At 42.7% G+C, this 26,167-nt stretch overlaps 2 protein-coding genes across 2 annotated transcripts in view; one reads left to right on the top strand and one right to left on the bottom strand.

The window, feature by feature from the left end:
* Nucleotides 1-735: 735 nt before the first annotated feature.
* On the bottom strand, nt 736-12,477 carry nr1d4a (nuclear receptor subfamily 1, group D, member 4a). The gene is made up of 8 exons (XM_039799488.1): nt 11,791-12,477; nt 6,469-6,777; nt 6,298-6,386; nt 6,063-6,207; nt 3,107-3,687; nt 2,827-3,012; nt 2,483-2,693; nt 736-2,169 (listed from the first exon to the last, which is right to left on the bottom strand). The coding sequence occupies exons 1-8, from the start codon at nt 11,810-11,812 to the stop codon at nt 1,973-1,975; spliced, it is 1,740 nt and encodes a 579-aa protein (XP_039655422.1). The 5' UTR covers nt 11,813-12,477; the 3' UTR covers nt 736-1,972.
* A 1,282-nt stretch (nt 12,478-13,759) lies between these two features.
* Nucleotides 13,760-26,167, top strand: part of rarga (retinoic acid receptor gamma a) — a 42,523-nt gene continuing 30,115 nt past the window's right edge. The window contains exons 1-3 of the mRNA XM_039799485.1: nt 13,760-13,795; nt 13,926-14,031; nt 19,420-19,485. The gene's annotated coding sequence lies outside the window, so the exon portion shown is untranslated. The remainder of the gene's footprint in view (nt 13,796-13,925; nt 14,032-19,419; nt 19,486-26,167) is intronic.

Below are 26,167 nucleotides of genomic sequence, written 5' to 3'. Positions count from 1 at the left end.
ACTTAACTAGGCTAAATATCAAATGTAAAAGTAAAGGCTGATTGTTTTGCAATAGCCTAAAGTGTACCCTGTGACTGATATGTTATTATATATGTCATTATTAGATGCCTATAGTGATGTTGTGCAAGCAGCTATTGTAGCTGGTTGAGGTGGAGAAAGATTTAACTTCTTTATTTACCTTTACCTAACCCAGGAGTGGGGCTCCTCCAAGATAAATCTGAGGGGTCATGAAATATTTTAATTTGAGAGGAAAGAAGAAGAAAAAAGATAGCTCAGCTGCACACATTTGTATTTATTTTCTGGACCTTTTTTAATCTTTTATTTTTTTGTGTGAGAAATAGTCAATGATTGTACCTTTGGGCCTTAATAAGTTATTGAAATGAAACTATGCAAGAACTTTGAGGGGAAATCAAAAAGTAGAAAAGATTGGGAACCAGTGGTTTAATCTTTAAAATGCATTATATTTTATAATACTATATGTTTTTATGTGAAATCTTAATCTGCAAAGTAACTAGTTAAATATGGCTGTCAAATACATGTATTGGAGTAAAACAGACAATATTTCCACCTAAAATGTAGTAGAGTAGAAGAATAAAGCAGTATAAAAGCAGCAAGTACCTCAAAATTGTACATAAGTATGATACTTCAGAGTAAATGTACTTTCCACTATTTGTCCTAACTAAATCTTTACTGCATTTTGCCTGGATTGACACATAAAATGACACACAACCAAAGTAATACATAATTCAAACTTTATATCATTATATCGTTTCTATTTAGGAAGAAATATTTACAAAATGTACAAGATGCTCAGTCAGCAATAATCAAACAAGCAAACAGTGAGAAGACCCATCAAATAAGATCTCTCACCCAAAAATATCTCTTGTGTTTGTATGACAAACATTGGGGGCAGAGAAAGCTGGGTGCATGTGGAGTGAGTGCTGGTGATTTCAGGGATTATGCTGGTTGGTTACATAATCTGATAGCAGGAAGTGTGTTGAAGCCATCAGAGAATCCCTACTAAATATTCTCCTGTGCAAAGCCCCCTTGGCATGGCCAAACCCTCACCAAGGTCAGTACATTTTCCTTTATACCGAACTCATCTGTCCAATCCATCACATCAATTCAGCCATTGATACACAGACAATAGGGTAACATAATATTTACAGCAAAAAAAAAAGAGTAATTAATAAACCCAACATGCATGGGGCTCCTCCATCAGTCGATGTTATACTATATAGTGACACAGACACAATATTTTGTGAAATAATACAAAATGCCATTGATTTATGAAGTTGGCATATTTAAACCCAAGGTGTGCCAAATGTTTTCTTGAAGATTAGTCAAAAATCGTGTGAGACAGAATGCATCCTCTTGTGTACAAGTGACACATTAAAATACTGGTCTCTTTCCAGTACTAATGCAGATTGTATGTTTGTGAAACAGTGATACACAATTGCCTTAATATTTCAGATTTTGCTATGTATTATTATACAGGTTCCCTTTCTCTTGAACACATACTGACATAGTCAATCACCAATAATGGCCCCTAAGTAATAACGTCAACAGTTGATTAGTGATGGCCTGTCGATAATGTACATCTTAAGGAATACGCAGAAGTGAACTGGCTTTTATTCTTAAGTACACTTGATATAATGAGAAAGTGCACACATGATTTGTCCAGAATGGTAATACTAAATCTATATGATAATACTGGAATAATGTCTCTCAAGAGTTGTTGAGGTTTATGTGTTTATTTGTCCCAAAACATAGCATTAAGATCAATAGTGAGTCAAATATATGTCTGCTACCTGCCCTCATTTATCCTTTTGAAAACCATCCCTTAGATTGCCCAATTCCTTGTTTCTCAATTTTCAAGGAAGTCCTTGATAGATAAAATCAGTGCACGTGTGTGTGTGGTGGACTGTATATTCTGTAAAACAGTTTGTGTCTCCGTGAACAAGCAGCCTGCTCAAGGGTCAATGCGAAAGGCCAACAGTTTGTCGGAGTGCATATTGTTGAGGGAGCGCAGGTCTGGCAGGCGCAGGAGGAGTTTGGGGAAGAGGGTGCTGTCATCTGGGCGACGGCGAGTAATCAGTGACCGTAGGGCACGGATCAGACCCTCTTGTAGCTGCTCCACAGCCCGCATGTTAGAGATGCCAGAACCATCTGAGGAGCACAGAGGGATGCCAGTGTGAATGGTTGACAGACACAGATATTGCATTATTGGTTCATTACCAGCGAGTTTTCCTACTCGTGAAGTAGTGATGGCCAAATTAAGCTTTGTGAACCATTTTCTCTTTTTTTCTGAGCCCACTAGATGGGGCTCTCTCTTCAACAAAGGGTTGAAAACACACTGAATTGCCATTCCTTTAACCTTTTTCTTTGAACAGAGAGCGCCATCTAGTGAGCTCAGAAAATAAAGAAAATGGTTCACAAAGCTTCATTTGACCATCACTAGTAAATAGTGCCTTTCTCTCACCTGCAGAGACCAAAACCACAGCCATAAAGAGTGCCATTTCATCAGGCTCTAGCCCCAGGGAGCTCAACTTCTCACTGAACTCAAACATTGCGTCCAGCAGAGAGCCCATGCCCAAAGCCTGCAGGGTGGACAGGGGGTAAGTTTGGCCATTCAGGAAGGTCACTGTACGCTCCTCAGCATTGAACAAGGTGCAGAACCTCACCATCAGAACCTTAACACACACAAAACAGAGAACAAATAGAGGAACAGAAAGAGTTTGAGACAAATACTTGCATCAGTAATACATTTGAACTCACGAAGGGGTCACATATTTTAAATAAATCATCTGAAATGTATGTCATTACCTGGAAGGTGCCTGATTTGAGCAACATGACCTGGTCTTGTTGGCTAAGCTCTTGAAATCCTGGGATGCCCTTGGCAAACTCTACCACTTCCTTGACAGCAGGAGTGAAACACTGCGAGAAGGATTCCCATATCTCCTGACTCGTGCGCTCTGCCCCTGACACAGGCCACGCATTGAGAGGACAGGCCTTAGAGAAAGACATAGAAAGAATCATAAGTTGTTTGCCAGACAAGATGTATCACAAGAGTCTTGATCTAATTTAGTATGCTTCCTGAACTTACCAGCACTTTAGCTCCTGAAGCTAATTTCCATGGACAGGAGGGCTGATTTTGGGTACTTCCTGCATTGCGAAAACTGTTATTATTGGCAGAGCTGCCCCTTTGAGAGGTTGTACTGTTAGACTGATCATGATTCTGATTTGTTGACACTAAGTAGGTGTAATGATTGTTGTCCACATTGTGAAACGTAGGTTGTTTGTCGTTAGGGGTAGCTGGGCATAGAGTGGCAGCCACAACAGGGCAAGACTGATAACTTTGGGCGGAGGTGGGGAGAGAGGAGACTTGGGTAAAACTGGCATCCTGAGAAAAGGTGGATGTGTTGTTGTTGTTGTTGTTGTTGGTGATGTTAGCCCTCTCGGCTGCTCTCCCTTGGCTGTTGCTGCTGGTGAAGATGTCACGGTAGGCTCTGGAGATGGCGCCAATGGCCTCTTTTGAGTTGCCATCTTCTGGGGTGCTAGGAGTGTCCCTCGCTGAAGGTGAGTCCACGTCCACGGCAGCTGACTCATTTAGGCTGTTCATGTAGCTCTGCATCTCATCCAGAAGTCGCTGCTTTTCTCTCTTGGGGATGCGGCCAAAACGCACAGCTAGGGAAGACACACGCAGTGAGGACAGATCAGCTCTCAGTCATTGTGACAACATGGACATTTACACTAGACACATTTGATTGTTTGTTTTTTGCTATACAGTGGTGCCCTTTAGGAAAGACAGGACTGCTACTGTTAAAGGTGACTATAAATTAAAGCTAAGCATGGTGAAAGTGACCTTTTACACCTCTTTAGACACACACATACATCAAAAGCACGACATCTCTTGACGTGTTGAATGATTTAAAAAAAAAAATGTTAAGATTATTTTTTCTTTGGGCTTTTCCACCTTTATTTGTGATAGGAGAGCTAGGTGAGAAAGAGGGGGGAGAGAGAGAGAGTGGGAAGACATGCAGGAAATTGTCACAGGTCGGATTCGAACCCTTGACCTCTGCATCGAGGCATCAACCTCCAAGTATATGTGCTCCTGCTCTACCCACTGATCCAACCCGGCCACGTGTTGAATGATTTTAAGGAGAACCAAGTAAGTTGTGAGATGAAACTTCCCTCTCTTCACCAATATCCCTATCCCCCTTCCCACAGTAACCATCAGCTGGAGAGGCTATTCATAGACCCCCTGCTACCATCTGCCTCATCCTCTCCTCTATCAACCCCTGTCTCCCTCCTCTCCCACTCCCTTCCTGCATTTGTAAGTAGGGCAGTGGGGCAACATGAGCATTATGTCACTGGCACTGAGATCATGGGAGGGAGAAGGATAAAAGAGAGGTGGGCTTGACACACAAGTTAGAATATCAAGAGGACTGACGTGAGAGGCGGTGATGCATGGGAAGTGAGTGAGCGTGTGTCTGTGCGTGTGTGCAAGGTGGAGTTAGATAAGGCAGAAGTTGAGCTGGTACAGCTTCAAAGACTTTTGCAAGTATAGCATATCTGAATCTTTCAAGTGTAGCAGAACATGTTGTATAGCAGCAATAATATTTCTAAATCAATGTACTGTTATACCCATTTGTTAAACATAAGCACTTTACATGAAAACATAAAGCTACGGTGTTGGGTCAAGTGAGTTGATTTGCTTTGTCCTGTAATATGCACAGTAGATATTGCTATGTGTACCAAGTATACAGTAATCTGTTCATTGCCAGCAGGATCCCTTGATGAGGATGGGGCCAATAATGTGCCATGAGATTAATCCCTTTCATCATGTTTAAATGGAAACAAATGTGGACTAGTGAGTTGTCGCTCTAAAACTGATGCTCTTGTTAGAGGAAGAAAAGTGTGCCATCATGCTAACGGACTTAAGATTTCTCCTACGCTGCAGAGCCAAAGTCACACAGCTGCCTGGTGTGAAATCAGGGTGTACTATTTATTGTGGGCTGCAGGCAGTTGCATGCGGTTTTCCTGTTTTCGTAACGATTGAAGCAGAGCAAAAAGGGGTTTCTAGGTTGTGGTCCTCAACACTTTCGGCAGTCTCCTCCTAAGAGGGTCGACCTGACTGTTTGTTCTCTTATTAAAATGCATTTTGCTACACTGTTTTCTCTGTGAAGCAGAAGTGTCAAACACCTGCTGAAATAACACTGACCTATTTACTAGATTAGGCAATGCAGAGTATACTGGAGGGTGGAGATAAGCAGAAACCACACTGGGAGGAAGAAGGCAGGCAAAATACACTAAGTAGGTCATGATGTATGAGTACACTATAGGCCCAATTTTGTATTGTTTTTCTAGGTCAGCCCAGCTGTTTCCTTAATCTGTGAGGATAGGTGATCAATCAATGTTCAGAACTAAAACTCAGTGATGTGAGCATTACGCCTGATAAAGTCTGTCACAACTGTTTTCTGCATCCCTTGCTTAATTGTTGCCCTATCCCTCATTAATTGCAGTAAGATGTTCCATGGGCATGCACAAGGTAATCCAGTTGACCCTGTTCCAATTTCCTAAAATAATTCCTGTGTTTGCTGCAGTTTTCCAGATGATAGATAGCTTCGGGGACTTCAAGGCTCCTCTCCTCATAAATCATTGTCTGAGAGGGAGATGCAAGAGAGCTAAGGGAACATGGTGGGGACGTGGGGGGGGGCTATACTAAACAAGAGCAAAGAGGTAAGAGTATTGTGGAGGATGCTGCAAAGGGCAGGAGAAAGACACTTAACTTAAGAGAGTAATTCAAAGCCAGATTGTAAGCTTTGGCAGTGCAGTGACACTGTAGAAGGGCAAGGCAGGTCTGCTGATGAAGTGAGTGACTGAGCTACTGGCACGATGACCTCAAAAGTCCTTCCGCATTACATTTTTCAAACAGACCTACATATGAGTACTGTGTCTCTTTCAGGCCATCCATTTCCCTGCTGCTTTGGCTAATCGGAGCACTGTGGCATTCTGTCAGAACTGCATGAGGGCCTTAAAAATGTGTCAAGATGTCTCACCATCTCTTGACATGCCAACAGAGAGGCATTTCTTGAAGCGGCAGTGCTGGCACCGGTTGCGGTTCATGCGCATGATTAGACAGTTCTCATTCTTCACACACATCTTGTAGTTGATGTTCTGCTGAATGCTGCGGCGGAAAAAACCCTGAAACGAAAAAGAAATCGCATGAAACTGGTGCACTAAAAGCAACATATTGTTGAATCACTCCATGTAATTTTCTGATCAGGGGCTTACCTTGCAACCTTCACATGCATGCACTCCATAGTGGAAACCAGATGCAATGTCCCCACAGACTTTGCAAAGCAGGACCATTCCACCGGTCTCTGAGGAAGGGTAAACCGATTATTAGATAAGCTGTAAAAACTTCAATCAAGGTATAAATATCGACAGTAAGGAAACACTTACTTGTGAAAGTTCCTGTGAACCCGCATGGCCTTTTTCCTGCAATGGGGTGTGCATAGGTATGCTGTGGAGTGGCTGCCGCTGGGGGTGCACTGTAGACCTCTGGGAACTGGAATATCAGTTTGGAGGATGATGTGGTGCACCCAGCTGCCCTACATTTCAATGTCCCAATCTCTGTGAAGGCACCCTCCTCTGGTGATGAGGGCTGGGAATGTGAAGAAGGTGACTGTGTCTGATACCCACTGGAGGGGCTGCCAGGGCTGCCGGGGCTGGGACTGGAGCTGCCAGAGCACCCTGCATACAGGATGACTCCTGCAGACAAAGGAAATAATGGAGGACATCAGACCTCTGAGCTGAGAGTTTGGGGGCAGGTGATTCAAATTTGAGTAAAAACTCATAATTAAAGCATGAGTCATTCACATATTGAAACTAAGTGGCATTATTGTTATTATTTTGTGTGCCCCATACATTTGATAGTTGGCCATCCATATTTCCTTAAAACCCGTTCAGCTACTCAACAACTTGGGATGCAATGTGATGTAATGTTGAACAAGTTCTTGGCATCAGTCAACGCATTGCCGCATCCTGAGTGCAATTGGCGAAGCGGATAAAGTGAGCGCTAAAAATAGCCTACTGGTAGCACAGCAACAAAACAGGCAGGCTTCCGGTAGAAGCACCAACGTAGAGCTACTTTTTGAAAAATAATTCCTGCGTCATGGTAATGCAGTATTTATACCCTATAGGAACCGTGTAAATATGTGGAATGTTTTTTTGTCGTTCAGCTGTGGCTCTCTCTCTCTCTCTCTCTCTCTCTCTCTCTGTAGTCATGCGAGCTGAGATATGGCCTCACGTGTCTGCGGGGTCTGCTGCTTCCTCCGCTCCAATAATAGCCTCGATTCCCTGGCACCGTGCCCAGCGTCAGCTAACAGCACAACACCTGACCGCTGCCTCACATGCATGGTCTCCTGACACGGTTACTGGCCGAACCAAATCCGCAGTCTCGTGTTGAAACACACAACAATCTGAAGTCAGATCTGTGTTTACAAACACATGCTGCCTGGGAAGCTCCCCGGGCGTGAGGTGGCACCAAGTCTCTGCCACTGCTGTTCGTGCGCCACCGACAGTCGCAGAATGCGAGTCACGTTTTTGCAAAGGAAAAGCCTCAACTATATGGACTGGACTGGTGCAATAATAGCCTATACTAACAACTCAGTAGACAGAGTCCAGCAGAGACACGTTTAATGACAAATTATAATACAAGTTAATATTCAAAAGGATTATGTGTTCAATTTAAATGGTCATTTAATTATTGGTTTGCACAACTCAATTCAAATAATTTCCAACATCCAAAATTCATGTCATACAGTGATTTAACCCATCAGCCTTGTATAGGCTGTTAATCATGTATAATTATCATGCATCCCTGTGTTGTGTGTTGCCCTATGCTGCACAAGGTATTGGTTTCAGCTCTAATGTTTAGATAATCCTTCACCCAGAAGTGTTGGTGTTTTGTTGACTCATTCAAGAGCCATAGACAGACCCAGCAGATGCGGGCCTGAGCCTTACCTCTTCCTGAGCTTATATGCAGACAGTAATGGCCAAACCCCAATCCACTCGGACACATTGCATGCACACCTGAAGACTCACACGTAGTCATTTTCTATGAATGAGTCCTACAGCCACTGTGTCAATTAACAATCCCTTTTACAGTCTGTTTTTGAGTAGTGCTGGATGGACACCATAAAACCTGCATGTGCCAAAGCCAAAAGGTTATTACAATAAACATTGCACACTCCCTTTTTCTTACATTTATTGTTATATATCATAGCATTTTGCCACACCTTATGGTTATAGAAGACATTTGTCCACCGTCCTCAGCATTGTTGAGGGAAAACATAGCATAATGATATTGTTCATTGCTATGTTTTCAATGCAAACATTGCAGAACATTTAGGTAGGCCTAATATTAAGAATAAAACAGCATCAACTTCTAAATTGAACAAATTTACATGTATATTTATTTCAAATACATTAAATTCTTTCCTTAATGCCCATGTTAAGCTTAGCCTACCCGTGCAAATACTAATCTGGAGGCAGGCAGAGAAACATGACCAGCTCCTCTCCTCCCTGTTTCTCTCTTGTCGTTTTCATATTTCCACTTGTTCACCTTATAATGCGGGACATGGATAGGCAGCCACAGATAGCTTGCAGTTAAGGTGACCATTAGTGTTTGTTTGCCCTTGTGGTGTAAAGTTAATTAACATGGCATATGTGTGGTTTTCTTTCTTATGGATAAAGCCATGCAGTGTTTATTATGCAATAATAGGAAATAATGGATATGGCTAGGCAATGGCCCATAGAAAGAGTTGTGCTACTGAACACGGTCAATCTGTAAGCACTGCTTTGGTGTTTGCAGTAGACTTCATTAACTCAGACTTGTGTAAGTAGGTCAATATCACAGGAACTTGGTAGAATTGTGTGTATGCGCCTCCAGCATCTCTCCAAACTGACGCTGCATCATACACTGCATGGCTCGTACAGTTACCATGAGAAACTGAACTGAACACAGTGGATAACAGGCTAATTTATAAACACCAGGATATGCTTTTAAATATATAGTCTAATAGTCCGGGTTGTACAGTTGTGGTGGCTACAATTGCTTAATGTCAAATGTTGATTGAAAAACATCCTTTTTCAGGATTGTGCGATTTTATCCGCAACAAAGATGCAGCCTCTCAATGTTCCTAATCCGCTATCTGTTTCAGCGTCGTTGGTAGAAAGCAGCGGGTGACAGGACAGATGTGTTCAACAGAGTCACGTTACCGCTGGAAACCCATCCTTGGCGGATGTTTTCCCTGAAACGATGAGTTGAGGGAGGGACAGATGTTGCACAGTCAAACTCGAGTCAGCTTACACGCACTGATGCTTTCAATAGCCTACAAGCAAAATGGGCATGTGGCGGGAAAACGTGACCAGAGAGAAAACAGTTGATGCATGGAATCGCTGACCCACTGACCAAGCTCACCATCACCGCAGGCGGCATCCAGCACAGAAAAGTCCCTGCTGGGAAACGTTGGGAGGAGGGCCCCGGTAGGCATCTCACGCGTCGCACGCGGCTCTGCGAGGGAAGGCACGTGAGGAGGCTTTTTGACTGAGCGTTCACTGGGAAGACATGAAGCTGCGCGCTCCAGCCAGAAGCCAGTCCTTCCACAGCCCGACTGGGGCTTATAATTAAACAGGCAAATTAAATGGAGCAGCGTGTTATGCGGCTAGGTGGTTGACTGTGCACCAGCAGCAGCAGCACCGCCTGCGCTGTCAGCCAGGCGCTGCAGTAGGCGGCCAGGCCCACGTTTGTGAGGAAATGCATATGATAATAGCATTCCTCTCTAATATATAGCCTAATCACTTTATTGCTGGTGAATTAGGATGTTTAATATACACTTTAGTTGTTTTCTTAAAATCTCCTTTTATATTTTAGATTGCTATACTATGAGAGAATGGGTTCAGTTGTAAGAGGTCAGTTCAGTTTCTTCCATTCCTTTGCAGAAAACCTCCACTGGCAGAGTGTCAGAGGAGGTAGTAGTGAGTGAGAACTTACTGCACGAAGTTATGCAGTGGAAAATGGGAAAAGTCAATTGTTTTTTTAATATGACCATAATTTAGCAGCTACATGTAATCTCAAATTACTATTGGTGTTAAAAAAGACTAAATAGCCTACTTGTTACAACTGACACCCACACCATAGTACAGTTGACCCTCACATGAGGTCAACAACTTTAATGACACTATTCATTTTGGCAAATAGGCTACACATTCCAAAAGTCAGCTTGCATTTTGCATAATGAAGATGTACGTTTATTTTTATTTTATTTGGGACAAAACTGTTCAACTGATCCTAAACTCCACCTTTACATGATGATGAAATACATAATAGGCCAACTGTTGTGACAGTAAATATCTGATCTACAGTATTTGGCATATAAGAAATGCAATTTAATGATTGACTCATTCAATAATCTTTTGTGTAAATTCTTCAATCATCTCTGCAGGTGAAATAGGGGCTCTGTGTCCACACACACACACACACACACACACACACACACACACACACACACACACACACACACACACACACACACACACACACACACACTCTGTCTTTCTCATTTGATCTAGACTTTATGAGCCATACAGCCCCTGCAGCCATATTTTTGCCCCGTTATGATGATGTTTATGATCTTTGTTAAGATCACTGCACTGACCTCATGAGGGAAATGAAGTCATGTGCATTCAAATGACTTATTGAAACATTCAAGGTCAGGGAAACCAGTTCAAGGTGGTCACTTAGATTACGATCGTGAGAGGAAGGAAGAAAAATTGACTGATGGAAAGTTAAAAGATGCACTGCCATTTAAAAATAAAATAAGCACGGTGCCCATCACCTGTGCTGGAACGTGACTGCCGCTGTTGTCAATGATTCACCGTCAGTTACGAGAGGAAAGCAGAAAGCATGTGCACATTTGGCTGACCTCGAGAAAGCGCTGCCTAATACCACTTAACGGGTGGAAGTCTTTGTATGCTGCAGCCACTTCAGTGATGACCTTAGAAACAAACATGCTCCCCGTGAGATGATAAAGGCTTAGTGCGAAGTTAAAGTTCTGGCTCTGAAAGATTATGATTATGTGACACTGACAGCCAGTGTACTGTAGCTCCACGTGAGTTTGTTTTTATGGAGAGAAACAGGAAGTCTCCCATATGTCGCGGTTCGCTGTCAGTAGAGCTGCAGTCCAGGCGCTGCGTTTAACATTTGAACGCAGTGCAGCAACTTTTTTTTGTTTGTTTGTGTGAAGTCTTACAGTCATTGTACGTTTATTGAATTTAGGAACAAGTTGACGTGATTAAATAGGCATGAACTCGTGCAAATTTACATTAACCAATAAAACACAAGTTAAACACTTTTGTAAAAACACATAACCAAAATTATATTTCCTTCACCTATGCATGGGATAACTCACACATAGGTTGCACAATGGCCAATTATGCACATAAATAAGGAGTTTACATGTTTTACACAGTCACATAATAGCCTAAATAATGGAAATGACACTTTGCTTTACATTAATTAAATATGTCTTGCATTTCAATTAAAGTTATATTTTATGTAGGGTTTAGGTTGAGTTAGACACAGCTAAATAGTAGCATATTCCCCTATTGATTGTTGGAAGCAACATGAACGAAAACTCTAAACAATGACCCGTTAATCAACCCTGACTCTTGTGTCTAAATCAGCATTGCTATTATAATGGTTTTAATGGTTAATCTTACCACCACCAGGGCTGTTATCCATTTCTCTTGCTGATGTCGATCACTTTAAACAGGCTTGAAGATAGACGTCAGTGAATGTCACTAGACTGGAGCAAAAGTCTTTTGAAGACAGGAGAAAGTACAAAAAAAAAAAAAAACAGCTTTGCGTGAAACACCTGCTCACGGAGCGCAAAAATGGGAAGAAGTGATGGAAATGTTTCCAGTGCGCGTAAAGTTGTTTCCCAGTAAATTGTAGAGATGTCTTTCTTTTAGCTAATACAGACCGGTCTTCTCAAAGATAGGCTACATATAAATGCCTTCTGTGCTCAGGATACTGCGCCTCGGCTCGAGCGCGTGAGATGTTGTACGAGCGGAGATTAAAAGATTCTCATGAATTCCAAGAAAAAAAGTGTCATCTTATCTGTGAACGCTGTCAGACTTGACATACACACCCACTGATACAAACAGCCACATCAACCACGTTTGCTTGTGAGTAGGAAATGTGACCGCCCTTTCGTTCGCATAACTTGGGTTGTGTCTGTTTGTGTGGGATTTGGCTCACTCTGTATCTCGCGGAGTCCGTTCTCTCTCTCCTTCACGCTTATGTGCGTTTTCATTGGCAGGGATCTGGAGCGCAGGGGAGTTTGATGCGCTTATTCGACCGTAGTATGTGTTCAGTAAAGCCACGCTACATGTGCGCTCTGCATGTGCAGGGGAGAGCGCTGCCCTACTGATACACATTTTATGCAAAATACGGAGCGTGTGGTGTACAGGGATGGAGAGATTGGAGGATGAAACACATGGACAATAGGCGTGGCTCACCGTGACTGCTTGTTCTCTGACAAGCAGTGTTGCAAACGGTTGCAAAACAATATTCGACATTCCAAACATTATCATGCCAAGCAACATGTGCCAAAGGAAACTGTAGATGCGCAACTTTTGTCATGCCAACAACATGCTGTTGCAGTCATTTCATCCTACTCCTAATTTTAAAATCAGTTTGCGCAACAATATGTTTTATAACATTCTGTCAGCAACAAACTTTGCTGTGACTCTGAACATGCAGGTCAACTATTCACAGCTTGTGGAAAGCGCCCCTCAGTGGCAATTCATGGCATTGACACATAAGCAGGATCGATTGATCAAGTTAGTTGAGTCAATGTTGATATCGCAGACAAACAATTATATCGTTTATACGTCAAATGACGACTTTGTCATAACGTTCTAAACACAATTTTGATTCACTTAAAAAATGACACATTATTGCCTAAATGTCTAAGGTTATCAGAAATGTTTCAATAGTAAGAAATAAATACTTTAAGCATAGCACTAGTAAATTTATGTTTTTTTTTTTTTTATTATTGTCAGGTTTTTACCAGGAACCTAATGTAATGGTTTTATACAAAGCTGTAATAAAAGTAATAGTTTGTATTATTATTATTATTATTATTATTATTATTATTATTACATTACATGTTTTTAATTATCCCAAAAACGTTAGAAATAATAGGCTCCGTTGGAACGCCAGAAATAACACATTTATTATTTATTTACATAGCCGACATCCATCTTGATTTACTTATGTATTTTGTTATTTTCTTAAGTAAATATTTGTTTATTTGTGGGGTTTCCAGCTTATCCTCATTGACAGGACATGTGCTGCAGTCCTCCTTTCCGTCACTAGGGGGAGTCACAGTGCCAGAAATCTCCACGCGCGGTAGCTCCATGGATGGTAGCTCCCATCGACGCCCCTGAGCTGCAGTCCGGGACGCAAAATTACGAATCCCACTATGGCCACGCCAAGACCCGCCCTATGAAGCAGCTCGATTGGTTGGAATTAGGCATTTCACCTCGAGTGGTTAAGGTTAGGGTTAGGGGATTGGTCAGGAGATAGGACCAACATGTAGGCAAAGACGCCTGGCCAATAGTAGTGTGCGAATGCTATTGAAGGGCGGGTCTTGGCGTGGCAATAGTGGGAAAAAAATATCGCGTCCGGGACACAGTGACGGATTGGCAACAAACGAAGGTATTCTGACATATGACTGAAACAATCTCTGAAGCATGAGACCAAATGGCGTGATCTTTACAAGCTGCTGTGCTGATGTGGAGGACCCCTCTGAAGACTGTCCCTGACTTTGTTTTTGTCTCCTTAACAGAAAACTTGGGTGCGCGTGCGCTTGTCATCCACTATTTATGGTTCAAACTTCGAGGGGAATGTGGTTGCGTTTGAAGCCGAAGCATACGCTATTCTAGGCGAAGAAGGTAGGATTGTGTACTTTACGTAAATCATGTCGTGATTAATTGAATGTGTCAAGAATAAACGTAGCACAAGCTGCGTCAATCCGGGTGTGTACATACTGTAGGACTGTGTGTGTGTGTGTGTGTGTGTGTGTGTGTGTGTGTGTGTGTGTGTGTGTGTGTGTGTGTGTGTGTGTGTGTGTGTGTAAGCACTCATCATGAGAACACGTTATGGCAGGGCACGAGATAATTAGAGGCTGCTGAAACTGTTTGGGGACTGAGCAGAACAGAAGTCGTTGCCAACATACACACCTGCAAAGCACTGCTTTGCCTGAGGCTTAGAAGATAGTCTTCTTCAACTGTTTGTCTGTCTTTCTTGTCTGTATGTCTCTCACCCCATCCCCTGAACGCCCCTCCCTCACGCACCTTGTTGAATGTGTGCTTTATGTGAATGATGTCAGTTAGGTGTATTGCTGATGAGAGACTTAAGTTCATTCCAGGCGGAACCCCCCTCCCCCCCAGTTTGTTTTAGATTTGCTTCCAGGACGGGTGATTAAGCTCAGGAAAGCAAAGCAAATGGTTAAAGAATGCAGAAACCTTTCCAGACTTTGTGGAATTAGCCTCATGATGAGCAGAGATTTTTCTTCTGTGCAGACTCTTATCATACAAAACATGTACCATATACATATTTAATATACCACCCAAACATGGCAAAAGCAAATGAAAACTTTTTTTTTTCGTGTTTCCTGCTCAGTATTTAGTGCCCAACTTTCTCACAAGGGCAGTTTTATGTGCAGGGAAGGAGGCATGGAAAAGAAGACCTTTCCTTTTGAGCTCACAGATTTGCAGTAATTACAGAATCACTTCCATATGTGGCTCTCTGGCTGCCTTCTCGCTGCCCCCACCACCCCTCTCTTCCCCAGTGTTCTTTCTCTTTCCCTCTCCCCTCTTTCATTTACATTCTCCACTATTCCTCGTTCTTTTTCTGCTTTTATTTTTTTGGCATTCTGTCATGCACTCAGAGGATTTTTTTGTAAAACCACAGCTTAAACAAAGTTTATGATAATCAGAACATCCTGGCATTTTTGGCAAACGGCTGCACTTTTTGGTGATTCAATTAGACCATGCATGCCAAAAAAAAAGGAGTCTGTGTGCTTCAGTAAGAGAGGAGGGAGAGAGAAAAGAGACAAGGACAGGAGAGGGGAAATGTTGAAGAATACAGAAATATGAAAAAGAGCAAAACAAAAGAATGGGAGCTCAGTGAAGAATTTGAGAGGCAGGAGTGGAGCGTAAAGAAGGGAGAGGTGGAACAGAAAATGAAACGGCGAGAGGGAGGGCTGGAGTAATGCTTTTTGACAGAGGTGGGTTCAAGATGGGTTCATGGTGACATCATGGCTGATTTTTGGAGGACAGTATAGACAGGAGAGCCGTTCACCTTTCAGTGGACACACATGTTGGGGAATAGGCAGAGCGCTCATGTGCTGGCACACACGCTGGTAGCTGTGTCGACAGCCTCTGAATGCGCCCTAAAATATGCACGAAAAGCATACACACACACACACTTCTCTTTTTATTTTCCCTCCCTCTCCCCCTCTTGTTTTCCCTTAGTTTCTTTTGCAGTAAAAAAGCTTTTGGCTCTCTAACTGTTCCAAGCTTTGTGCTCATTTGTTTTTGTTAGAGGAGTACATAGTGGTATATGCCCTTCGGTCCCTAACACAGATTTCTCTTTTGCCATGAGTAACTCATTTTCCTGTGAGTAGTATTCTTCTGTGTATGTTTTTACTTCAAGGCGGTTGGACTCTAAATGAGCACACTTTGCCAGCCTGGATGAATGAGCTCCTTCATTTCACAGGATGTGTGTTTTAAGTCTGTAACCAAGAAAGTGCAAGCAAGTGTTTATTTGTGTGTGTATGTGTGTGTGTGTTTCTGAATGTGTGTGTGCAAACATGTCTTGAGTGTGTTCGCCCTGCATCCCCTGCCTGTCTCAGTGTGGCACCAAACTTCACATGACATCAATCTGAATGTGGGGAAATAGTGATCTCATTACAGGCATCTTGTTACTGATTAAAACCTACCGCCACAGGCACCAGCTCCCTGCGCCCCTTCTCACCTCCCCACCACCAATACCATCAAACCCCCTTCTCTCCCTCCTTCTACAGTCCGTCCCTCTCTCCATCTCACCCTCCAGTTTTCTTTCCCTCCCTCTTACTATTTCACACCCCTTTCTCTCACATTCCCTGTACCACTGGCCTTCCAACCCCTCTCTCCTCCCCCCTCTCTCCATCTCGCTTTAACCCCTCTAACCTCACTTCCTCCCTCTCTTGCTCCCTCCATCATCCCCCCTTTCTCTTTCCTTTCCTTTGCTGCTTTTCCTCTGCCAGTGAGCCTCAGGCCTCTGCTCCATGGCTCTGTGAATGCAAATACGTCTAATCTAAAGTGGAAACACACGACTGAGTACAATGTTGCCATGAATATTTCATATCTTCATAAACACACCCAGAGAAGCTGCAAAGCTGAACAATGCCTATGTTTGCCGGATGACTTCCTGTGAGGAATTGCCTCTCTTGCGTTCGACTTTTTGTCAGAGCACACTGTGTCAGGATTGATGTCAGGGCAGTGCGTTGTGATGTCACAGGCTGAAGTTAATGATACGAGAACGGACGGGGCCATAGGCTATGTTTCCAGTGGTGCCCAGAGAGAGAGATAGCACCCTGATCTATCTTCATTATCCCCCACTCTGCAGCCTCCCAGACACAATGATCATAAATCTCTGCCTGGAGCACACTTCACTGACACTGAAACACAAACACTAGTAACCTCTGACCTTCTCGCTGCTACTGCCTACGCATACTCATCCATGCGCACACACACACACACACACACACACACACACACACACACACACACACACACACACACACACACACACACACACACACACACACACACACGCACCCAAACACATACACACTCAAAAGTGCAGACGTGTGTGCTGCAAGAGCACACACACATACGCAAAGCCTAAACACAACCCCTGCTGAATCTCACTGTCATAATTTAATAAGGAGCACAGCATGCCTCGCGCACTGACACACACACACACACACACACACACACACACACACACACACACACACACACACACACACACACACACACACACACACACACAAAAACATAACTATACATTCTGACACAAATGCATGGTCGTGGTCAGCCTGATTGGCATCACACCAACTTGAAATTCACACTTAACAGTTAGTTCACCTCACTCTAATGGCTGATATAGAGTTTTTGCAGCGCCCTATGGCTGTATTTAGTTTCTTGTTTCATATTGTTTTCATATTGCTGATTTAGTACTGCTATGTAAACAGTTAAGGGATTTCTATTAGCCTTAGTGGCCTCCTAAGCAACACATAAATCAAATGTAAACAAGATAAGGATCAGCTGAAGTGCTTTTTTGCAGTATGGCTTAGATCTGTGCTTCCTGAATATAAGGTTTCTGCAAAAAGGCAACACTACTTATCCATTCATTCACCCTGATTATGTACCAGCAAATCCACATCAAATGTATAAAAGAGCATTTCAATAGGCTACTGTAGACCATATGTAGAAGCACATATAGGAATAACGAGAGTGAGACCGAATACTTGTGTTTTTTATTATTATGATGGCTTGGCTTTATCCTGGAGACCTATTGGGGTCAGTGTATTTGGGGATAAGATCTCTGCCTGTATCAGGCCAGTTACTGTGATTTATAAACACAATACGCAGCAGTTATATCAGGTCGTAAATGTACGATAGCTGGGAAAACCAAAAGAAAAGTTCTAAATGCTGCATTGGTTGGCAATTCTGCTTCAGACTGTGAAATTTGGGAGATATGAAGTGATGTGTGGCCGATACGCCTGCAGGGCATCGTTTTAGATGAAGTTTCAGAACAAGTAGTGCATGTATAAGTTGGTTATTTTGAAAATGCTTGCTGCACTTACTTGGTTTAGATATTAAATAGACTAGATTTTTCTTATTGAGTGTTGAAGAAGCATGCATGTATTTAAATTGACTTGTTTGGGTTTTTTTTCTTTTGAAGGTGTGGATTATCTATGCTCTGCTGCAGAGGCAGAGGTAAAAGTGCCTGTTGAGATGCCAGTAGAGGTGTGCCCTCTCCTCCCAGTTCTGAGGTTTGAGGTGCTCTTCATAACCAAAACAACTTGAGAAACATTACATTAAAAAAAACAGGGCACACGCCCAGAACCACAAACACATAAACACAGATCTGAAACATATGATCTCATATGGAGAGAGGGGCACGTTCAGGGGCACACCCAAAGTTGTCGCTGCTGCTGCTGCACAGCTCTGCCATCTCACACGGGACTTCCCTGCAGCTGCTGTGCCACCACGAGCTAAAGTGATTTTAGGTACCAGAATGTTGTTTTTTTTAAACATTTGTGACTTTACATTTTTTTGCATAATGTTTGCCAGAATGTTGACAAATGTTATGTATGTATCCTGAAAAAAATTGACTCCAGTTTTGAATGCCAAATTATGTTTTAGTTTTCTTTGTGTCCACTAATCATGTGTTCTCTAATATTAAGTCCTATCAGTAGTTGTACCATCAGTAAGAATGGTAATGATTTATTATCACTGCTCTGGGAAGATTGTCACAGAAACTTTAGAAGCAATGAAACACAGCGCCAAACACACATGAGTTACACAAAAACAGCACCTACATGCCTGTAGTGAGCAGACAAGTAGGGCAAAAGTCCATCATGATTATTCTATAAATTGATCACACTGGGAATAAATGACTATGTGAAACTACTTAGACTTTCTTGGGAGAGAAAACCTGTTGGCTTGCCATTAAAGCATCATCTGTGTAAAATCAAAACATTATAATTTTTGTGTTCAGGATACTCAAACATCATCTGAATTTATAGATTAAACACGAATGATCAAAGGTAACGTCATAGCTCACGCTTTTCAACATGCACAAACAGTTTGTAGGTAAACCGACTCTTTAGCCAAGAAGATGAAGGAGAGAAAAACAATTCACCCGAGAGACAAAGAAGGGAGAGAGAATTAAAAACAGAAACTTAAGCTCTCTGGGCCTTTTTCTTCCCTCCAGGCATTTTGTGGCTGGTGAAAAAATGTGCTGTATATTTGAAGTGTTGGGTCACGTGACAGAGGAAGGCTTTATGAATCAGAGAGTATAATTATTTCTTAGTGAGTGAGTGTGTGCTTGTGTTTGGGGAGTGAAATAGTGATTTTAAGAGGTAAAGACTGCGAGAGAGGAGGAGTGAGGGAGGGAGGGAGAGAGAGAGGGAGGGAGGGAGGGAGAGACTCACTGCTACTCTGTCTTTGCTGTCAGAAGGACTCTGATGAACGTACACACATCTTTTCTCCTTTTCCCCCCAGCTAGCTCCGCTCATCAGACCTTTCCGGCAACTGCTTCATCCGTCTGCCTCATCAACACAAGAGCGGGTGAGTAATTTATTCTTAAAAAGTTCAGAATCTGTAACTTTAGTCATTGTTTGTCTTCCTTTCTCTCTCTCTGTCTCTCTCTCTCTCTCTTCTCTCTCTCTCTCTGTGTTAACAAAGAGAAGGAAAGAGAGAGAGACTGCATTTTCATTGGGAATGGGTCGACAGTTTTAATTGAAGACAGAGACAGAGTGTGCTAAACACTTGAGAGGCTTTGAAACAATTAATCATTGTTTGCCCCGCAATCCGACCAGACTTTCATGTGTAAACACTAAAACGTCCTAACACACTTGTCGTTTGCATGCAGTGTTTTAGCATCTTTGTTTCTTATTAATGTGAGTGTGACGCTGAGTTTATATGAAAATATACTTCAGCATGTGTGCCTGCATGTGCCTGTGTGCACATTTGTGCTTATTAGTGAGTGTTTCAAGTGTTACCCAGTGCCTATGGAGCTCTTTATTATTAGCACATGTGTGTGTGTTAGTGTGTACATGCTTGCATGTGTTTGATGTGTATGAATGTATTCACCAGAGGAGTCACCAGTCCTTGACCTGTTTTTTTTTTTATAAGCAACATATGAACACTTGGAAAAGAGAAGCATTGTTTTCCACCTTTTAAACAGCAGATGCTAATTCCTGTGGAGTGAGGTGTGTCTGAAACTGTGCTCTTAATTTACATGAAAGTTTATTCATTGTTTTCCCATAGTTAGCAGCGTGTCAGTGAAGGCTATTGATAGATGCTGGCATATGTGCTGGGTTAACAGGTTTCACTTGTTACAGCCATGTGTAACACATTGCATTAAGTACTGTTTGATTTGGATATCAAATGATCAGGCACCTGATGTCGAAGTGTAGCTTTCTGCAGTGTTTGGGTTTATTGCTCCAGCAGTGATTGGTCAGTAGGTAAACCGCTGCAGCTGGACTGCCTTGGCTTTGCACCTGCTGTCCACTGCTTATTTCCCCTGGTGGAGTTGACATAAGTGTGAGGGACAGTTTGATTGAAGCAAATTGTAAAAAGAAAAACACCCACACGGTTGAGTGATGGATGCCTGCTTGAAGGCCAGTGATATCTGTTGCCCCCTCCACTGTCATCTGGTCTATCAGTTTGACTCTGAGTCTGTGACATCTGGAGTGGAAGAAATGGAGCTCATCTCTAAGGCAGAGTAATATCACTTTGCTCTCCTCCTCCTCCTCCAGGGCACCACCCGTGGGTCTTTTTTTCGAGGACAGGCTGTCAATGCAGAGCAGCTTTACCTTCATGGTGTTCAGTCACAGCATCCTGTTTTTCTTTAGTGAATGTTTGGAATCAATTATTATTTGTGCTAGCTGTTATATGCACCAGATGGGTATGTGTCATTACTCATGATCCATGTACTTGTGATCATGAGTATGTGAGCTTAATCAGCCTTACCAAAAACATTCTCCCATTTTTGTTGTTGTAAATATTTACATGTCAGGCAACAGCCCAGCTTTAAAATTATTCAGTCAGTGCTCACATACTGTCTATCCGAACAGATCAGCAATAATATACTGATTAAATGTACTGTATGTCCATGGAAATAACTACTTTGGAACAAAAGCACAGACGAAAGGTTGATGGTTTGATCCCTGGCCCTGCAGTCCCATGTCGAAGTGTCCTTGAGTAAGACACTGAACCCCGAGTAAATGTGTGTGAGTGTTTATCTGATGAGCAGGTGGCACCTTGTACGGCATCCTCGGCCACAGTGTGTGAATGGTGAACGGTTCCTGTACTATGTTAAAGAGCTTTGAGTAGTCGTGAAGACTAGAAAAGCGCTATATAAATACAGTCCATTTACATTTATGTGATAATACTTTTTAAGTGTAGATACATCTGAGGTTTTGTGGGAACCAATGAAACAACAGTTGCCCCATAAAAGCTTCTGTATTGCAAAATCTGCTAACAGTCTGTCTTTGTGACATGACTTTGAGCAGTAAATCTGGGAGTTGTTGATACCTGTCTTTTTCTGGAATTTCTATAGCAATTAAGCCCAAGTAGTAGGGAGGGGTTAGACAGGTGGTTTTAGGAGAATCGAGGGGCTCTCTGCTACCACACTATAATTAACAAGGAAACTATCTGCACACCATTTCCTATGTCTATTTTTGCAGGTGTGTGGCTCTCATTGTAAGGATTTACATGTCCAGCCTTCCTTCAAGCTCTCATTAAAAGATCTTTTGGTACAAAGTTAAACTGGTGCGAATGTGTGTTGGTTTGCATGTGTGTGTTTGGGCCTGCTTGAGTGTTGCTTTGACTCCCGAGGCTAGAAGCGGCGGCAGTCAAAAACCCATCCATTATGCATCTCTTTATACAGAGAAAGGATTGTCTTCTCTCTGAGTTGAGGAATGGGAACACCTTCATTGCCGCCTGTGTGAATCATCTCTTTGTAATTACAAAACTAGACATATTAGTTGCACCAACTTTATCTTTCAAATCTCAAAGAGTAGCCATCACATTGTTGCCACTCTGAGCTTTCTTCTCTTGCTTTACTTCCTGTCTCTCTGACTCTGTCTTTATTTCTCAAAATGTCCCACCATCATCTGCCTTTGCCTTTTCCTCTTGTGGTATGTTTTCTTGTGTTGCTGGACCCACTGCTGAAGTCTCCATGTTGAGTACTCCAAAGAGCTCTACCACATCATGGAAACAGCAAGCTGTCGGGATGACTTCATCATGTCACAAAGTGTTTTATGTCTCACTGACTTCTCACTCTTTCCATACTTCTCTCCACCACTGTAAGTCAACAAAGCCTGTTTTGTGACATTATGGTTAAACAAAGAGAACAAATAGAGAACAAAAAAAGATTTAGGGATTAACATTAGATGATTTAAAGATACAAAACCAAGGATTGCATAATGACTCTCCCCCAGTGGCACTCCTGAAATACAATACCTCTTTAAGTGACAAGTGATTACACAGAGGTGCTTCTTTGCATTGTTGCAGAGGCAGCTGTCAAACAAGTTTCAGGCGATGGAATGCCGGTTTGTTTGGAGGCACTGGACCGTCTGTCACTAGGTGTCTCTCTCAGAGCCATTAGCCAGCCACTTGTTGAAAAACTGGGAGCTGTCAGCTTTGCATCAGATAATAGTGTTGAGGATATTTTTTTCACTGCCAAAATACTGCTGACGCCAGCAACAAGATCAGATAACGCTCTCATTATGTTTTAATATGAACATCTAAATTTGTCTGTGACAGTCCACCGACACTTTCTGATGGCTCTGTGTGGGCATATTAAGCAGTGATGATCACACTAAGTGCACATTTTGCTCCAAGCGGTTGGAAAAGCCAGTCTGTCAACTCAGGACACACGGACTGTAAAATCATTGTTTAACTGCTGTGGTAGTATGACTTCACCCACGACCCAAAACTTAAACATAACCCTGTCTGCTTCAAGTCGTTTCCTTTACAAAGTTATTGAACATAAATCACCTTATGATGTTGACGATTGGAGGACAGGGCCTGGAAGACATGCACAGTTTTCTGTCAAAAAAATTAGCAGGAGTGAGCAAGTCAGAGGTGGAAAAAGCGTGAGAGGACTCTGTGATTCTGCCATTCTGCCAAGCTTTCCACTGCCAGGATACATGGTACAGTTGATTTGTCTCGAGGCTGTGAATTTACAATTTAATTCTTCCAGTGAAAAGGTTTTGACTTGCTGCTCTGCCTGGACTGACTGACACATGTATATTTTTTATTTTACCTCTCAGGACTTTTTTTTTTTTTTTTTTTTTTAATTGCATATTGTGGCCTTCTGGGGGTTTAGGAAACCCAAAGAAAATGTGTGAAACCCACTCAAGCTCAGAAAAGAAACAAAAAGTCTCCACAAGAGTCAGAGAGGAAGGAGTAGAGTTTGAATTTGACTTCAAAGGAAAATATGGACAAAGACAAACATACAGTTATAACTCAATCCAACATCACACACAGTTACTGTAAATTTATTTTGTTTTTCCCTTACTGCAAAAAGAAATCTCCTTCAAATCGGGCCAGCCATGGCACCCAGAATACTGCTCATATACGCAGAGTAATCACCTGTGGTTTCTCGTGCTGACTAAAAAACCCACTGCCTTTCTTGGTTGTGTGGTGCAGAGCTTCCTGAGATGCCGTGATTTATTTGTTATTTTTGACTGCAGTTCTTATTGCCTGAGGGGCCTCACTCCGTCACAACGGTTAAGGCACAATTGTTGTTTTGCTCACAGAGGATTTGATACCCTTTGTTTAACAGACATTCAATCTGTGGGAACTGTTCTCTCTCTCTCTCTCTCTCTCTCTCTCTTTCTGTCTTTTCCACTCTTGCTCGATTCTACGTTCTGCTATGTCTTTTTTTGCTAAACTCTTTAGCAAACAAGAGAATCTCATTCTCTCTAAGCATGCCTCGTCTTGTAGGGCTGTCTCCAAATTGTCATCTTGATTGATTTCATTTTATTTGCTACACAGCGTTTTCTAACAATAAAATCAATGGATTATCTCAAGTGTAACGACTCTGCTTTAACATGATGAAGTACTGTAAGGTCTCACCTAACACTCCACTATTTACAGAAACACCCTAAATAAATTTAAACTGCTACAGCGAACCTCTTAGGCCCTAAGACGTAGGTAATGATGGAAAGTCCCAGCAGCAGCAGCAGCAGCAGCAGCCGGGAACCCACTCATAGCCGGCCCTGCTGCTCCACGCCTGCCTGGCTGCTTTCTGCCTCCTGTGTGCCCCCCAGGCTCAAGGGAAGTAGGGAGGCCCTCCATGCCCATTTGGCCCTGGCTAACAGTGGATGAGGTCACTCCAAATTCCCCTTATCCCCTTATAGCCCCAGACGGGCTGGCGAAGTAAGCCTACCACAGGACCCAACATAAAACATAAATGGCTCTGTAAAAAGCTGCTGGGCTGATGTGACTCATTAAAAAACACTGGCGCCAACTCTTTTATTAATTCATTATTGTGTTTGGGCAGTGTAAAGTTACTGGGTTCTATTTTAAAAGGCTGTGTGTCTCTCTGTACTCTACTAGTTTTTTCTTAATCAGATTCTGTCGTTGTTTCATTACGTATGTGTGAAAGTACAGTGGCACTGCGGTTTATTGTGCTGAGGTAGGATTTTCCGCTTGGGTCTCGTGGCTTGAAAATCATTTAAAGCTTAATTTGTGGATTAATCTACTGTTGTTTCCCCCTTTGGGAATACAAAAGTCACATGTGTACAGTCCTAATCTTTCTCTTCATAATAATAATAATAATTTTGTCACACATCTTCCTTTTTCTCTTCTCCCAGCACTCTCAGACAGATCGTGCTGCCTTTATGGGGCCTGGTTTGAGTTCATGAGGCAGATACCCAAACGGGCCAAGCGCTGGCCAAGTACATACTCATAACACGCGCACGCACGAACGCACGCACGCACGCACACTTTATGAGCCTGTGCGTTACTGGCAGTTTTGTTTTTCCAGTCTGTACCTCTTCTCCCATTAGGCCCACTGTGAAATCTTTAGTGATGTTTTTGTGTGTTAGCCACACAGTGGAACCGCTGCACAGGGTCATGGTACAAGTTGTATAAGCAGTAGAGGGATGGAAATGGGGTGCGGGTGGGGGAGAGAGGATTTGGTATATGATTATAGAGGAGATGGGGGGTGGGTCAGAAAAGGGAAAAAATCAAAAGTAGTTAAGATGAGGGATAGACTGAATAAGCGAAAGAAAGACATACAGAGAGAAAGAAGGAAAGAAAAAGAAAGATGGCAATATGGCTGTGTTGGCAGGTTGGGGGTGGGTGCCTATCGACGGCTGCTTCTTCCTGAAACGTGGCCACCCGAGCCTGCCTGGGCCCTGGATGCACATGTGGAACAGTTTACTGTAATGGAACTCTAAATTAGTGGTGGTTTGAAGCTGCCTGCAGCAGTAGGGTGTAATTAACTGGCTCTGTTGAAAGAGAAAGAGCCAGAAAGAGAGGCAGGGAGGGAGCCAGAGTCCTGGAAAAGGCAAGGGGTGAGAAGTGTGTGTGTGTGTGTGTGTGTGTGTGTGTGTGTGTGTGTGTGTGTGTGTGTGTGTGTGTGTGTGTGTGTGTGTGTGTGTGTGTGTGTGTGTGTGTGTGTGTGTGTGTGTGTGTGTGTGTGTGTGTGTGTGTGTGTGTGTGTTCTCACACGTGTAGAGGTTTTTCTTTTTTTCAGTGCTTGATTGCATGTGTATGTGTTTAAGACTATGTGGTGCATATGTGTGCGTCTTGGAAAGCTCTCCCTCTTTCCTCGGCACGGCGCCACCTCTTAGTGCCCCCCAGTGCCCAGACCCTGTCACTGATCCACTGTATTTTTTGCTCAGTTCAGCAGTTCACTGGTTTAGCCTTAGATCTCTTCTCCCCCACCCCCCGACCCTCATTTCTTTGTTTATACCAAATTCATTACCAAGATTTTTTCCCTGTCTTTTCTCCCAGATTCACAAGCCACAGTAGTTCCAAATTCCTTGGCTCTGCTTTTTTTCAAAGCCTCATTTCAAAAACAAGCTGATCACACCACCCACTCATGAAATCACGCTAGAGAAGTAAAAGGCAAAAGGAAAACATGAAAAAAATGGGAGGCTTTGCTGGGATTTTTTTCACCCTCTCTTGTATTAACTGTCAACAGTGGGCCATAACTGCAGCCTTGTCCACTCTTGAGCCTGACTTGTCTGGGCCTACTGTGTGGAGTCCCAGTGACGAGCGGGCTGCA

Source organism: Perca fluviatilis, chromosome 5 (genome assembly GCF_010015445.1).
Source record: "Perca fluviatilis chromosome 5, GENO_Pfluv_1.0, whole genome shotgun sequence".
In the NCBI taxonomy this organism is placed as follows: Eukaryota; Metazoa; Chordata; class Actinopteri; order Perciformes; family Percidae; genus Perca; species Perca fluviatilis.
This window is presented reverse-complemented; position numbering and strand designations above follow the sequence as displayed.